We start from the raw sequence: 15,612 nt of genomic DNA, 5'->3' as shown, positions 1-15,612 counted from the left end.
TTTGTACAAAACGTATTGATTTGAAAAGCTGTGCGTTGTGATTGGCCTGAATACCTCTGATGTCAGCCGGAAATGTGACGCTTTTTACCATGTTTGAAAGTTTCACTCACAATGCAATGCTAACAGGAGTTAACTTATAGGCTGAGTCCGAAGCAGGAGGAATTATGATAATGTCGGTCTTTTCTACATCACCAATCTCAGGAAGTAAACTGTTGCCTACAATCCGTGTGTATGTTGTAGTCCAAGAAAAGAGATTTATATGAGACGATAACTCCCGTTGACGTTTACTTTGGGGTTTGTACCTTTTGCATATCATTAACATGTACTAATACACACCTACACACCAGAGGAAATGTAAACGCGTTAATCGGACAATAGCAGCCATGTTTCCATTTTATGCGCATTTTGAAGTATCGCATTAAAAACAAGTGATGAAAAACGCAAAATGCGAATAATGGTAGATGGAAATGCATTTGCCAAATCAATTCTGACCTAGCGAACATTAAACCCATGGGGCTGTCCATCTAGCTGTTTCCACTAGCGTTGTCTTTACCATAGGCTTGATGTCTTCTTGATGCCCTTGCTTCAAAAATGCTGCATTCCTTCTTCTGTGCATAGTATTTAGTTTGGCAATTACAAGCTGCACTGCTTATAAATTAATAACTTGACTTCATGCATTCCTGTCTCCATTTTCCCAGCGTGCCTTGTTTTGTTTACTGTTGGTTACTAGGTTACCAATAGCACTGTCTTTTGCTTAAACTTGGATACGCACCTAATTCGCATTTGTTTGATTCTCTTTTTCTGCAAATTTTGAAAAGATTTGCTTCATGTTTGGATGGAAACCCAGTTATTCAGGGCTCTATATGATGAACAGGTTTACATCGTGCATACTGTGGTAAACACGGACACTCAAATGCGTATGTGATGCACAAGAAAAACATGCAAGGGGAATTTGGAATAGTAACTTTTACAAGCTTTGTGATTAGCTTTGCGATTAGAGATGTAATTGGTTGCATTGCTCGTGTGAAGTGCGCCTGTTTAAAATGGAAGTTTTAAATCACCATATCGCATTTAGTTAGAAATAATAGTAATAAAAACTCTTCATTATTTTGGCCTATAATACTGTGATATAATACTGTATGAATTACAATGCTGAGCTCACGGTATGATACATATCACAGTGTGACACGAGTGAATCGTTACACCCCTAACAAATACAAATATAAAGATATAGGATGTTCTAGATTGGTAAGAATTTCTTGGCACACATCACATTGTATTTACTCTTTTACATGAAATGTTATATTATCTTTACACACGCTACAATGGTGTGATTATTGTAAATATTGTATCTTTAGAGAAAAACTTGCCTTTGTGTACTATGTTTAAAATTCCCTACATTTGCTGACTTGATCTGGTAGATAACTGTGTGTACAGAGAAAAGGGAAGAGTAATTGGTCCATAATTAACTGAAAATGTTGAGATTTTTAAATTATTGACTGTAATTGGAGCCATTCTGAATAGCTACTCATTGGTTATTTTCCATTTAATGCATCATTGCCATTTTTATTTGACAAAAGGATGTTTGCTGTGCTGTAAATGTTAACCAATGAAGTGTTAAGAATTCTGTATGTGCACACATGATGCAGGGAATTTTAAGGGATTTCAAGGTTGTAACACAAAGACCATGTATAGGCATCTTTGCTAATTGAAAGCGAAATCAGTTTGGTCATGCTGGCACGTCTGAGGTTCTCTGTCTTCATTAGAAAAGCTTTTCACTTCATCAATTTGCTAATTATGTTGTCAAGTGCTCATTGAAATGAACTAGAACATTGTTTACATTCAGAGACTTTTGCTGTATGGGGTTTCCTCTGGCCTTCTGTCCCAAGCCCTGTGAATTTGAGCAATTACTTTGTTTAAATGTATACGTGACAGTTTAATGGTATAGTGTTGTATTTATATACAAAAACATTTTTATTTTAATCGTTCCCAAACGAAATGTTCTGTATGCGCGCAATTACAGCTCTGTCTACCTCTGTTGATGCATCTGTAAAATGACGTGCATTGACATATTGAAATGTATTCATATCTGTGAGGGGTTTATCATACATTAACATATATTATCTTAAGAGGGGCATAATGGCAACACTGTTGTACATTTTGACCTTGTCAATATGGTAACCTGTTGACCAGTTGAACTCATCCCATATAATCTGAGCTCTGACACTAGGCATTTCTGTCTGATTGAGGCAACATGTAATGATATTGGTCATACTTGTATCTCATGGCAGGTGTTTTTGCATGAAGCAACCTTGACCTTTGCATTTCCATACCAGATGAAAGACCCTGAAGAGATGTTATGCACATGCTAATGTGAATCCTTAAAGGGATACTCCAGACAAATATAAAAATTACCACATGATTTATTAACCCTCAAGCAATCCGAGAAACACATGTCCATCATCTTTCAGACGAACACATTTGGAGTTATTTCAGTGTCCTTGCTCTTAGAAAACAGGGAAACAACTTTGGACTCGCTAAAAGTGCATTTATCCTTCACAGAGGTAATCCACACGGCTCCAAGGGGTTAATAAAGGTATTCTGCGGGTAACCGATAAGAGTGCAATACAACAGTTCATTACGATGCGATACAATATCGTTTTTTCTCCGCCAGCGGTGCCATTTTTCAGATTCATTGAACACTTCTTTGGTGCGATAACGGTTTGATTAATTTATCGATAATTTTATGATAATGTCGATCCTAAAAACGCATGGAAACGCTAGGCACGTAGGTTCTTGTCACATGACCTGCAGTGCGCTTGCAGCATTTTGAAAAGTTGAGATGTTTTCTCGATGTGGTGTGGACGTGCCTGGAAAATATGCCGCGTCTCGTCGCTCCCATTATGAGTGGGCAAAAGATGCGCTATGTGAACGGCCCCTTTAGAAGTTACATTTTTACTTACAAATGCAACCAAAATATATAACATGAACATTTAATTAAACTCTTTGAAAGTGGCACAATCTCTGTCCCAATTGGAACATTTTTAATAACAAACAAACAAAAATACACTTTTTTAAATAAAGGAAAATTAATAATGAAAGGTGAAATGTCACATAAAATCAAGCTTATGATGGCCACAATCAAAGTCTTTCAGTATTTTGTGCCAAAATGTGCAATCGTGACAATCACTGAGGTAGTTTTAGAAAAAAATATGAAATTGAATTAATATAAAAAATAAGGCTGTTAAACGTAAGCATTTGATCTGTCTCACAACTTCAGATCTAAGGGGCTGTTTACACTTGGTATTAAGATGTGTTTTCATCATTCGGATCACAAGTGGACGAGAGAGACAAATTACGTTTACACCTGGTATTTAAATCCGTCTCTTTCGTCGAATTTCGACCGCTTCTGTCCTGAATACTGTGAGGGGGTGGTCTGTGAGATGGTGGGCGAGTCTCTCTGCTGTCATTCAAACGCGAGCGGGAGTAATTATGAGTTTATATGGACGCAAACTTATATTATGAGAGCTTTCTCTGAATTTTCAGCACAATTGATGAAATAGGATTGCGCAACTTTCACGCTTTCAAAATGAAACTACGGAGATCCTCCGCTTTAGTTTTATCAATGAAAGGCTAAAAATAGCGCTGTTCACCGTTCACGGCAGAAGTCAAAAAAAGACATAAAACTTGTGTTTATTACCTCAGATTAGATACATGGGCGGAGAGAGGGCGTCGGGTGTGGCTGTTCGAACACATTCAACCACATATGCGTTCCGCAACTCCAAAGCGATCCGATCGAAAGTGGTTTTGACTACCTCTGGATGTGGTTGAAAGTGGTCGAAACTGGACGAGCTCAAAACGTTTTGAACACCGTTTACACCTGGCATTAACGTCGTCCGCTTGTGATCCGATCGACGAAAACGCATGTTAATGCCAAGTGTAAACAGCCTCTTAAAGTCAAACAAGTGCTGCAGTGGTCTTTTGAAAGATATCAACTGATATTTAGGAGAAAGGACATTGCGTTTTGCATGCACACTCTCATGTTTTGTCTCTTTTGCTGTGTTTTCGCTGCTACAACCCTTGCTGAGGTACCTCAAATAGTTTTTATATGTGTGGCAGCGATGCAGTGTATTGTTACACCCCTAGCAATCGATGCAATTTTGTCAGAAAAATATCAAACTAGCTTCTGGTAACAACACCATCTTGCACTCACGCAATTTATGAGAGTCACTGTGCAACATACCTATGGCAACACTGCGCTAAACGCTCTTGTGAATCGCATGAGTCCAAGATTGCGTTGTTTCCAGAAGTTGGTTAGACTGTTACTTTTAAATACACCTTACAACTGTGAGGATAACTATAAAGTTATTTATTTTTAGAGAGGCAGTAATATAAGATGGGCTAAGTTACAAAGGTTTAACACATTTTAGAGACAATACTTACTAGAAAAGTGAGAGACAAAGGAAAATAAAAGTCTTTTGGTATTGAGCTACCTTTTAACATGTTCCTGTCAAGTACGTCTTTTTACTTTATTTTTAATATTCTGAAGGATGTGGCAGGCTGGAGTTAGGAAGTGTTCCAACAGCATTTAAATTAATCAGGAAACTTTGCAAAAGTAGTTTTACATATCGCAGACAGACATAAAATAAACAAATATTGCAAAAATGTATTTATGTTTTATATGCGTTCAGGTAACACATAATACATAAGAGCTGCCCAGCTGTCACTGCAGCAAATGATTCTTTGCTAAACAGAATGTGTGAGGATTTGAACAGCGTTTTGTTATAGAAATAGTCATTTCCATCCATCATCCATATTTCTCCAAACCCACGTATCCTCTGCAAGGTCACAAGTGGGCTGAAGCCTGAAGCCAGTCCCTAAACACACATTTACACACCTATACTAAAGGCGATTTAGTGATATAACTAAATCTTTTCATTTTCAAGCTCTATTGGGCTCACATAATCTTCATGTCTTTGGATTTTGGGGGAAACCAGAGAAAACCCATGCTGACACAGAGGGAACTTGCAACCTCCAAACAAAAAGACCTACTGGTTCAGCCAGACTCGAACATTAACTTTTAATGCTAGAAAGCAACACTGTCACCCACTAAGCCATGCAAAAATTTATTTGTGGCACTTTCTGTACATTTTCATAATTGGTTTAGAAAATACAAACAGGGTATCAAACAGAATCCTTGAAAGTTTGTGAATCTGGGGGGGGGAATTCAAGGCCCTGTGAAGTTTTTGAAAATATACATACATGGATACAGGTCATTGAAGGTGCTTGAACTTTTTTATGCAAGAAGCTTTCTGAAAAAAAAATCCATATTATTCCCTGTGTAGTGTAGGATAATATCATAAAAATTCTAGACTTTTTAAGCACACGTGCTAAACTTTTCACTTTAAATGCTTATATCTTCTGTATGTGAATGTTGATTCATACCAAAATGCTTTTTTGCATAGTTATGTTTGACACATTAAAACGTCTCCGTTTACGTATCTAACTGTTGTTCCGCGAGAAGGGAACCAGACGCTGCGTCTCCCTTGCCATACTTCCTTCATCCCTGTAACGCAGTCTTTGGCAATATTTCAGATAGCGATATACTTCCTGGCTCCTGCGTCACCCTGTCATTGTCTCACTATTGTTGAATTTGATATACACATTCAGATGCACTTACCCTTGGAGGCTTCCGCAAAGTGTCACCGCAGTGACGCAGCGCGCGTTCCCTCGAAAGGGAACTGTAACAATGTATCTTTAAAGGTAACACAATGTAACCTTGCTCTCACTTGAAATGTGTTCCCACATTAAGTCCTTGAATTTGAGGGTATTGGACCTGGAAAGTCCTTGAAAGGTCCTTGAATTTAAAGTTAACTAAGGTGTGGGAAACCTGTACAAATTTCTTTCAGAAATTCTTATGACTTTTAAATGGCAGAGTTTTTAGTAAGCAATGGCGGCCGGTGACTTGTCTTCCGATGGGCACGATTTTAAAATATGTGTTTCGAGTGTCATGTGAAGCATGGGCATCATGCGTCTTTTCAAAATATGTGCCTGCTGCACACGCGTCGAAAGGATTTATTATAAAATACTTGCAAGACAATAACTTAACAGTAAACTCTGATTACACATGAGATTTAAGCAAGTATCCGGCAAACATGAGCGTCTCTTTTATCATAAACCTCATTGGAGCGTCTGCATCACTATTTGGCATGACACATATTTTGACATGAATAATGACAGCTCTGGCTGATGAAGAGCTTGGCATGATGTTTATTGACACAGGGGACTTCAGTCTATGAAGGGCACGCTTGAGTAGTGACAAACAAGATGAGTATTGATGACACTAAATCACTTACATTTTAATCAACATACTGTAGCTGTTTACACAGGAACGCCCCATGTAGTGATGTAATCAACAGAGGTCCATACAGCTGTATATTATTTCATGCTGCACTGCACCCCCAGACACTTTTAATCACTTTCCATTCCTTTTTTCCAAAATAACATGACATATATGACCATTTACAAATGTTGTCTTTCTACGCAATAATTTTTGCTTCTTTGTTCATGTAGAGCTTTGAGTTAGCAGTGGAAAGGTCATGGGTTCAAACACACATACTGATAAAAAGCTATTATGTAATGCTCAGTATGCGTACATGTGAATGGAATATCTTTAAGTCAATTAAAATGATAAACTCACCATGTTAAACATGTCTGTGAATAAATTCAGGGAAAGAAACAAAGAAAAAGGAATTTCTTCCATAAACCAGGGTTTTTACTTCCTGTAAGCTGAATATATTGGTTTGAGTGACACCTTAATCAGTCTGATAACCCACACACTTACAGACCGAAAGCAAAGCAGAGCCGATGACATTACTGTACATTCCCTAGGGACTTAACAGTTTGACTTTGTCAAGGACAAATTTTCGAGTTCCTCCTTCAATCCACAAGTATGAAGACTGCCTAGCCTCCATCATCTTCCCCTCTTAGTCATAAACAAGCTGAGTGCACGGGAGAAGTCGTCATGGAGACAACCCGTTCAACCTCTGCTGTCAGTGCGCATCAGGACTTAACCTGTAACGCTCCATCTCAGCTTCCTAGTTGAAGACAAGTGGTTCTGATGGGTTATGCTGAACATACTTGTTTACTGAACGTTTCAATGTGTTCATGGGAAGGTCTAGGTTTAGTAGATCATCAAGGGGTAGTTTATGCAAAAAAATTTAAGTTAAGGCATTTGGCAGATGCTTTTATCTAAAGTGACTTACAGTGCATTCAAGCCACACATTTTATTAGTGTGTCAGTATGTGTACTCTGGGAATTTAACCCACATTTCGTGCTCCACAAGGTGCCATTCGTTTACTGACTACAACTTCAGGTTGAGTAATTCATAACAAAAGAATGATAGCACTTTATTTTACAGTACGTGTACTTACATTGTAAATATATGGTAAATATTTTGTAGGTACTTACAGACAAATGTGTGGTACATACTTTTGAGTATCTATGGTAATAAAATTCGACAATAAGTATACATACTTATCTAGAGTTACATAATAACTACCAAGTATGTACCACTGGTAGGTACAGTAATGATTCCATTTAATTGCAATGTAGATAGATACTCAGAAATAAGTACCACACATTTGTCGGTAAGTACAACATATTTATCATATATGTACAAGGTTAGTACACGTACTGTAAAATAAAGTGCTACCAAAAGGATTCATTTTTTGGTGAACAATTTCTATAAATGTGGAATATAAATTGATGGTTGAAAGAATGGATTCCTCTGGAGCTCAGGAGATTAAAGGAATATTCCATTTTCTTAAAAAAAATCCAGATAATTTACTCACCACCATGTCATCCAAAATGTTGATGTCTTTCTTTGTTCAGTCGAGAAGAAATTATGTTTTTTTGAGGAAAACATTTTAGGATTTTTCTCATTTTAATGGACCCCAACACATAACAGTATTAATGCCGTTGAAAATTGCAGTTTCTCTCTAAACAATCTCAAACAAGGCATAAGGGTCTTATCTAGCGAAACGATTGTCATTTTTGACAATAAAAATAACAAATATACACTTTTAAAGCACAACTTCTCGTCTAAATTCGGTCCAGCGCGACCTAACGTAAATACGTAGTGACGTAGGGAGGTCACGTGTTACATATATAAAACGCACATTTGCGGACCATTGTAAACAATAAACTGACACAAAGACATTAATTAGTATCAGTTGACATACAACAACGTAGGAACGGTCCTCGTTCTCAACACACTTGTAAACACTGGGGCGGAGTTTCGCGTTCGTCCTCTGTGACCTCTTGACGTCATTGCATGGGGTCACGTTGGCGCATCACGACCGGATCTAGACGAGAAGTTGTGCTTTAAAAGTGTAAATTTGTTATTTTTATTGTCAAAAATGACAACCGTTTTGCTAGATAAGACCCTTATGCCTCGTTTGGGATCATTTATAGTCCTTTGAAACTCCGTTGAAAAAAACTGTTAAGTGTTGAGTTAATTATTAAATGTTGGGCTCTATTAAAGTCAATTAAAATGAGAAAAATCCTGCAATGTTTTCCTCAAAAAACATAATTTCTTCTCGACTGAACAAAGAAAGACATCAACATTTTGGATGACATGGTGGTGAGTAAATTATCTGGATTTTTCTTTTAAGAAAATGGAATATTCCTTTAAATGGCACCCTGTATTCGGGGAGGATCCTCAGAAAAATGACCTCTGGTATTTATGAACAGCCAAGGTTATTTTCCTGAAAAGCATGGGTGATATTTGTGCAAATGGTGATGGTATTGCTTGTGTGTTTGGAGTGTGTACTCCTATGTCATCAGGGAATGTGACTGACAGCCTCGCTTCAGGCCATTGCAAGCTAATCGACAAGTCAGACTACCACTGTCCTCGAATTAGCGCTTCTGTTCTTCGCTTTGACAAAGTGAGGGGTCTGCAAGACAGCTGACACAGCAACACAAGTTTGTGTTCATTTCTCGTTGACTTATCAGAAGGCTGATTTATTTGACTTTAAATAGGATGTATTAAAACTAACTTTTTTGCATTTTTTGATCAAATGACTCAAACCATTTTCGAACATGGAAATAAATGCATGCATGTAAACGTTAGATTTCCTGTTCCTCTCATTGCTGTCTAGTAGAAACAAAGCGGATATGAACTAAATCCTTTTGTGAAATAATTCATAGTCATTTTCAGTGCTTTTGTAATACTGTATATTAGATCTAAATGAGCTGCCTTTGTGTACAATTTTAGAGAATAATTCAATCTCCATTGAAGAAGGTGGCTCCCCACAGTGCAGTTTATCTGCATCTGCCTTTAGTGGTTTCCTTTTGATTACAATGTTAGTTAATTATTCAGCTTTTCACACAAAGTCAAGTCCTTATGCGTGCCGGCAATTAGAAATGTGCATTCATTAGAACCACTTGCGTTTGTTTCCTAGAGCAGCAATTAGCTATAGGCCATGCATAACCATCCACATACCCAACCTGCTCACGAAGAAAGGAGGAACTAATTAAAAACTCTCCATACACAAACACTTTTTATAGAGTGCATGTTGTTGTATGTGTTGGTGTATGTTTGGATTGCATGTTATGCATGTTTAAAAATGGCTGGGTTATTTTTTACCCATGCTGGGTAAATACTGGACAGAACGCACCCCTAGGTCAAAATTGAACCAATGCTGGGTTGTTTTAACCCAACTGCTGGGTTATTATAACAATCCTTGTTTGCACTGATCCACAAAAACAACTAAACAGGCTGTATTATGTGTGCCAGGCCAAAGCATAAATAATACCTGTAAAATGATAAAGCTCAAAGTTCACTGCCAGGCGATATTTTTTTTATAGAATTCCTCTTTCAAAGCCTACAAAGAACGGCCGGTTTGGACTACAGCCCTCCACTTCCTACTTTAATTACGTCACTAGAACAGTTTTTTTTTTTTACTAACCTCCACACAGGAATACGTCAGTCGCCAGCTAAGCTAACGGCAAGCTAAGCTGTTATCGAATCACAACACACTAAACAAACTACACAATCGGAACTCATTACGTATTTCTGAAGGACGGACTTCATAGAACAAGGAAGACATCAGCCCGTTTTTAGGACAGTGAAAACAGCGATATACAGATAAGTAAATTGTGTGAAAAATACCGCGTTTTTTAACATGTGAAACATGAACACATGTTATATTGCGCACTGTAAACACAATCAAAGCTTCAAGAACACAGAAAGAACGGGACCTTTAAGTTTAACTGTTGAAATGTATTTATTCACATCATATTTTAAAGCATAACAGCATGAAACACTTTCAATAGAGAAAATAAACGTACAAATGTATTATCATTTTGCATGAAATAAGACTTTGTTCAAAAGTAAATAATAATAATGCAACTGTGTTTGCATTTTGTCTCTGACGAAAGTCATCATACTTTCTTTTCGGCTGGCTTTCTGGTTGGTTAGGTCCACTGTCTGCCTTGGTTTTCTCTGCTGGTGCCGAATCTCCAATTTTCTTATCTTTTTTTTTTTTTTTGTAATTCAGTGTTTATTGGTTTTGACAAAGCATATAGAACATTTCGCAGAGTAGAAAGTAGAAATAGAAATCCAATTTTCTTTTCATTCTGTGTCACAAACCTATCCCTTGTTAATACCCACTACCGCCTATACCGCCTCTCCACATTAAAGCTTTTGTTCTGCTTCAATTAACATTCTGACGTTAATTCATTCCTGTAGGCTATGGTTTAGTGTGACATTTACTTCACTGTCTGATGTTGTTTTAAGTTAGTTTATATTTAAATGTGTCGTTTTGATTGTATGGTCAATAAATAAATGAATTAACTCTCTCCCCGCCAGTGTTTTTAAAAAAATTAAAAAATCCAGTCAGCGCCAGCATTTTTATGATTTTCACAAAACCAATAAATACCTTGCAGGAAATGTTATTTTTTAAATATATAAACATACAATATATCAAATGAAAGAACAGACCCTCTGCTTTCAAAAAGAAAAAAGTTTCATCCTACCTTCATTGGTTCTTCTTTATATCACCTCTCAGATATGGGTAGGTTTCTTCAAAAAAGATCATTTAATTTTTGTGAAGGACTTTTGATAGAGATCAGATTTAGAGCGATCCTCAAAACATACACGGAGTTTGAAATGTTTGCCCTAAGGGACTACTTCAAGGTTTTATAAGTTGGGTAAGAGCGCCACCTGGGGAACAATAGCGGAAATAGAGATTGACAAAAAAACTCGTCATTGGCAGTGAAGCGTTTACTCTTAAAGAGCAACTACGGTCCGACAGTAAGTGTGTATTAGTACATGTTAATGATGCAAAAGGTACAAACCCCAAGGTAAATGATGACCCCAGTTACCATAAATCTCTTTTCTTGGACTACAACAAACACACAGATTGTAGGCAACAGTTTACTTCCTGGGCCTGTTGACGTGGACATGACGATTATTATCATAATTAGTCCCGCTTTGAATCACAGCCTGTAAGCATTGCATTGTGAGCAAATCTTTCAAACATGGTAAGGAGCGTCACATTTTTGGCTGATGTCAGATGTATTCCAGCAAATCACAACGTACAGAGCTGTCCAATTAGGGACACAGCACTTTTCAGATCGATGTGTTTAGTACAAAATCAAAGCGTTTGAGGATATCTGGAGCTATAAAAAGTACGGTATGTGGAAAATAATGAACCATTTATGGTTTTTGAACCATAAACCACGCGAACACATTGTATTATACCAATTACACTAAAAACACTGTTTTTTAGCAATGAAATAGTCGCACTTTTATTTGAAAGAGTTCGTAGAGATGGGCACAAAAATTACCAATTTTTTTTCCCCTTGGCACGCTCGACTTATTATGTTCCTATTCCCCACCAGTGGGGCCCCACACTTTGAGAAACGCTGTCCTAACCCAAACTCTAACCCCAACCCCAAGCGACAATGAATGGAAAAAACAATCCATAAAATGACATCATAACCCAAGCCCCAAATCTAACCACAACCCCAAGCAACAATGGTTTAAAAAATGTAGAATTTGGCATATGCATTGACAACTTTTCAAATGTGTTTAATTATACGCAATTCATAAGAACAGGAAGATTAAACAACTTGTAAGTCTTGAGATAGATCATACATCTCTAGTGTTTAGTGTTTATTTGCCAACATTTCATAGAGTCTTATCCTCTGTAACTCATCTTTGTCTTTGTTTTTCTCAGGTAACATCTTTGTGGTCAGTCTGGCTGTGGCAGACCTGGTGGTGGCCATCTACCCATATCCTCTAGTCCTCACCTCCATATTTAACCGGGGCTGGAACCTGGGATACATGCACTGCCAGATCAGTGGCTTCCTGATGGGCGTCAGTGTAATCGGCTCCATTTTCAACATCACCGGCATTGCAATCAATCGCTACTGCTACATATGCCACAGCCTCAAGTATGACAAGCTTTATAGCGACAAAAATTCAGTGTGCTACGTGCTCTTGATCTGGGTGTTGACAGTGCTGGCTATAGTGCCTAACTTGTTTGTGGGCTCCCTACAGTACGATCCACGGGTTTATTCCTGTACGTTCGAGCAGTCGGCTAGCTCGGCGTATACGATCGCTGTCGTCTTCTTCCACTTTATCCTGCCCATCATGATCGTTACTTACTGTTACCTGCGAATCTGGGTTCTGGTCATACAGGTGAGAAGACGCGTCAAGCCAGACAATCGTCCCAAGCTCACGCCCCACGATATACGAAACTTTGTGACAATGTTTGTGGTTTTTGTCCTCTTTGCTGTCTGCTGGGCACCGTTAAACTTCATTGGGTTGGCGGTAGCCATTTCTCCAGAGCACGTGGTTCCTCTAATACCCGAATGGCTCTTCGTGGCAAGTTATTTTATGGCATACTTTAACAGTTGCCTCAATGCAATAGTCTATGGAGTGCTTAACCAGAACTTTCGTCGCGAGTACAAGCGCATTGTGGTGTCCCTATGTACTGCGAAGATCTTCTTTCAAGACAGTTCAAATGAGGCACAAGAGAGACTCAAAAGCAAACCTTCTCCACTCATGACTAACAACAATCAGGTCAAAGTGGACTCTGTGTGAAAAGTCATGTTCCAAAAACCAGCTTGACCACCTTAAACTGGTAAATGGTTTGTTGCTGGTCCAAGATGGTTTACCATTGCTACTATACAGCATGAAACATCTAAAAAAAGAGCTAATAAAGCTAAGGCTAGGTTTTCAAGGAAGGCATGTATGTGTGTATTTGTTTATGAGCTGAAGAGAACAACAACAAAATGAATCCTTGCTTGCAACAAAGCAAACAATAATCTTAAAAAATCTGATAACACTACCAAATATGTGTCTTGTCCTGAAACTGTGACATGTTGCCTCAAAACAATCAAAATGAACAGGAAGTTGTTATTATGTCTTTTATAAAGCACTTTGTTTTATCATTGTTGGTCAAATGGACTTATATGTATACATTTAAATGTTTACAGTGATTATAACAGCCAATCTATGTAAGACTTTCTGTAACAGTTTTGTATGAATTACTACAAAGATGCATATATGAGGGTATAAGTGATAAATCACTTTATGTAAATATGAAGAGATTGGTTCCAAAACGCGATAAAAAAAAGAGTTACTGCCAAAATCAATATTGTATCAGGTCAGTATTAAAATGTAAATTCTTAATTTTACGCCAAATCCAATATCCGCTGTGTTATTCTGTAATCTTTTCTCCCTTTTTTCCCAAAACACGATAAACGCCAGTCCTCCTTCTCTGCAGAAGGCAATAAATCCGCTCAACAAATCACAGCGCACCATTCCACGCATTGTAAACTACAATGGCGGCGCGTTAAATACACACTGAATCCTAGTTAACCAACCTGTGGTGGTTTTCTGTGGCTAGGAAAAAACCTAAGCCATCAAAATTGAATAATTTACGTGAGAAGCACTCAGGCGAAGGAAAAATGCCGGCTGTTTGATTTCACATGACAGCATCAAGCTTCTGTCATGCTAACACATTTGACCCCAGGGGATCTTATGAAAAACTTTACATTATTTTACTCATAGTCAACGAAAATCGAGCAGGACCAAAACATTTTACAGCTGATCGCTGTCAAAAAAGTTCAGCGACGACGTCCCGAGGATGACAGCAGCAATGACAGTATTCTTAATATGACAAAGTAAGTGTTTTGATTAATGATATTAATGTCTCTTTTTTAATCAGTGTATACCACTAGTCAACTTAATAAATATAACATGGCACTGATGAATTCACATTTATATATTGATTCAATAGATTTATAGCATTTTGCAGAAAAAATAATCCGTTTTTATAATACATCTTTGAAAATCAAATTATGGATTTGATATTTTTATGTTATTATAACCTAAAGATGCTATGTGAAAGTTTGTAACAGAAAATAGTGGTTTTCATCTTGTCACTTTCTTGGTATAGAAAACACGTTTTTAACCGGAATTAGTCAAAATGGATTCATTGCGTTTTGGAACCAAACTCTTCATATATACCATGTATTGAGAATGTTGAGCATTCGCTGAAGAAAGGACATTATCAAAATGATGCCATGAACATCGGCATTTCTCTACAATGCCTGGTCACAAATTTCTCTACAATGCCTGGACCAAAACTTTACCAACATTCTACCAAAAGAGCTTGGTACTGTATGAGGTTTACTGCTTCGAAATGACCTCATCCGGTTAACACTGTTATTTTGCATTTGAGGAAGCAATACACCTGCATTGCTGCTTTCCCATAAACCTTTACACAATATATTTGAATGTATGGAATTTCTTTTCTTTTTAGCTCTGTCTCTTCTTGCTTTTTGTGTCACTTTAGAAATATCTGTTTTCACTTCTCTCTATTATTTGTATGCATGGATCTAATGACAAATCATATGCAAACTAAAAATATTGAAAGAAGAAATGTTTTGTAAATGAAAAAATAAAATAACTCATGCTGTGTCTTTACACAAATACTTACTGTATATATGGGCATTTTCAACATTGCAGGACTGTTTTTAGTACAGAAGATAATTACAACAGGAAGCTTTTCAACATGGAGAGTAATGCAGGGACGTAGGCATGACATAGTGGCATAGCGAAAACTTGCCTTACTGTAAAGGCCCTGATATACTTCAGATGAAATAAAATAAAGAAGTTCACTTGGGGGGCGAAAAAGGTATTGAATAGCTGTGTGCCACTATACTCTATTCAAACATCTCAACTTCCCTTTGTTTGTGAAAATGTGGTTTGGATTGAGTATGTAAATAGTTGCTGTGCATATCTCCCACAATTGTCACATTACAAATTGAAATTGCGTTTTGTTTACCTTTTAACATTTTACAATGTTCTACACGGTCAATCTATGGGAAACGAAAGGTCGCAAAAGGGGGTCGCACACTGGGAAGTGTACAGAAAAGTGCAGTGGCATTAGTACGACTGACAGTTATCGCACACCAGACATGCACAGAGTCACAGCAAAACACCAAGGATAGATGGCGCTGGTATATACACTCATAGAAAACAATTTAGAAAATAAAGATGTGGAGTGAGACGGCATGGCGATGTGGTGGCAT

At 37.5% G+C, this 15,612-nt stretch overlaps 1 protein-coding gene across 1 annotated transcript in view; it reads left to right on the top strand.

The window, feature by feature from the left end:
* Window positions 1-14,328, top strand: part of mtnr1aa (melatonin receptor 1A a) — a 46,053-nt gene extending 31,725 nt beyond the window's left edge. The window contains exon 2 of the mRNA XM_065254558.1: window positions 12,246-14,328. Within this exon, the coding sequence (XP_065110630.1) occupies window positions 12,246-13,114 (869 nt within the window). The 3' untranslated portion in view covers window positions 13,115-14,328. The remainder of the gene's footprint in view (window positions 1-12,245) is intronic.
* The last annotated feature ends 1,284 nt before the right edge of the window (window positions 14,329-15,612 follow it).

Source organism: Paramisgurnus dabryanus, chromosome 4, assembly GCF_030506205.2.
Source record: "Paramisgurnus dabryanus chromosome 4, PD_genome_1.1, whole genome shotgun sequence".
Taxonomy (NCBI): Eukaryota; Metazoa; Chordata; class Actinopteri; order Cypriniformes; family Cobitidae; genus Paramisgurnus; species Paramisgurnus dabryanus.
Note: the sequence above shows the minus strand (reverse complement) of the source record. Positions and strands in the feature narration are given on the sequence as shown.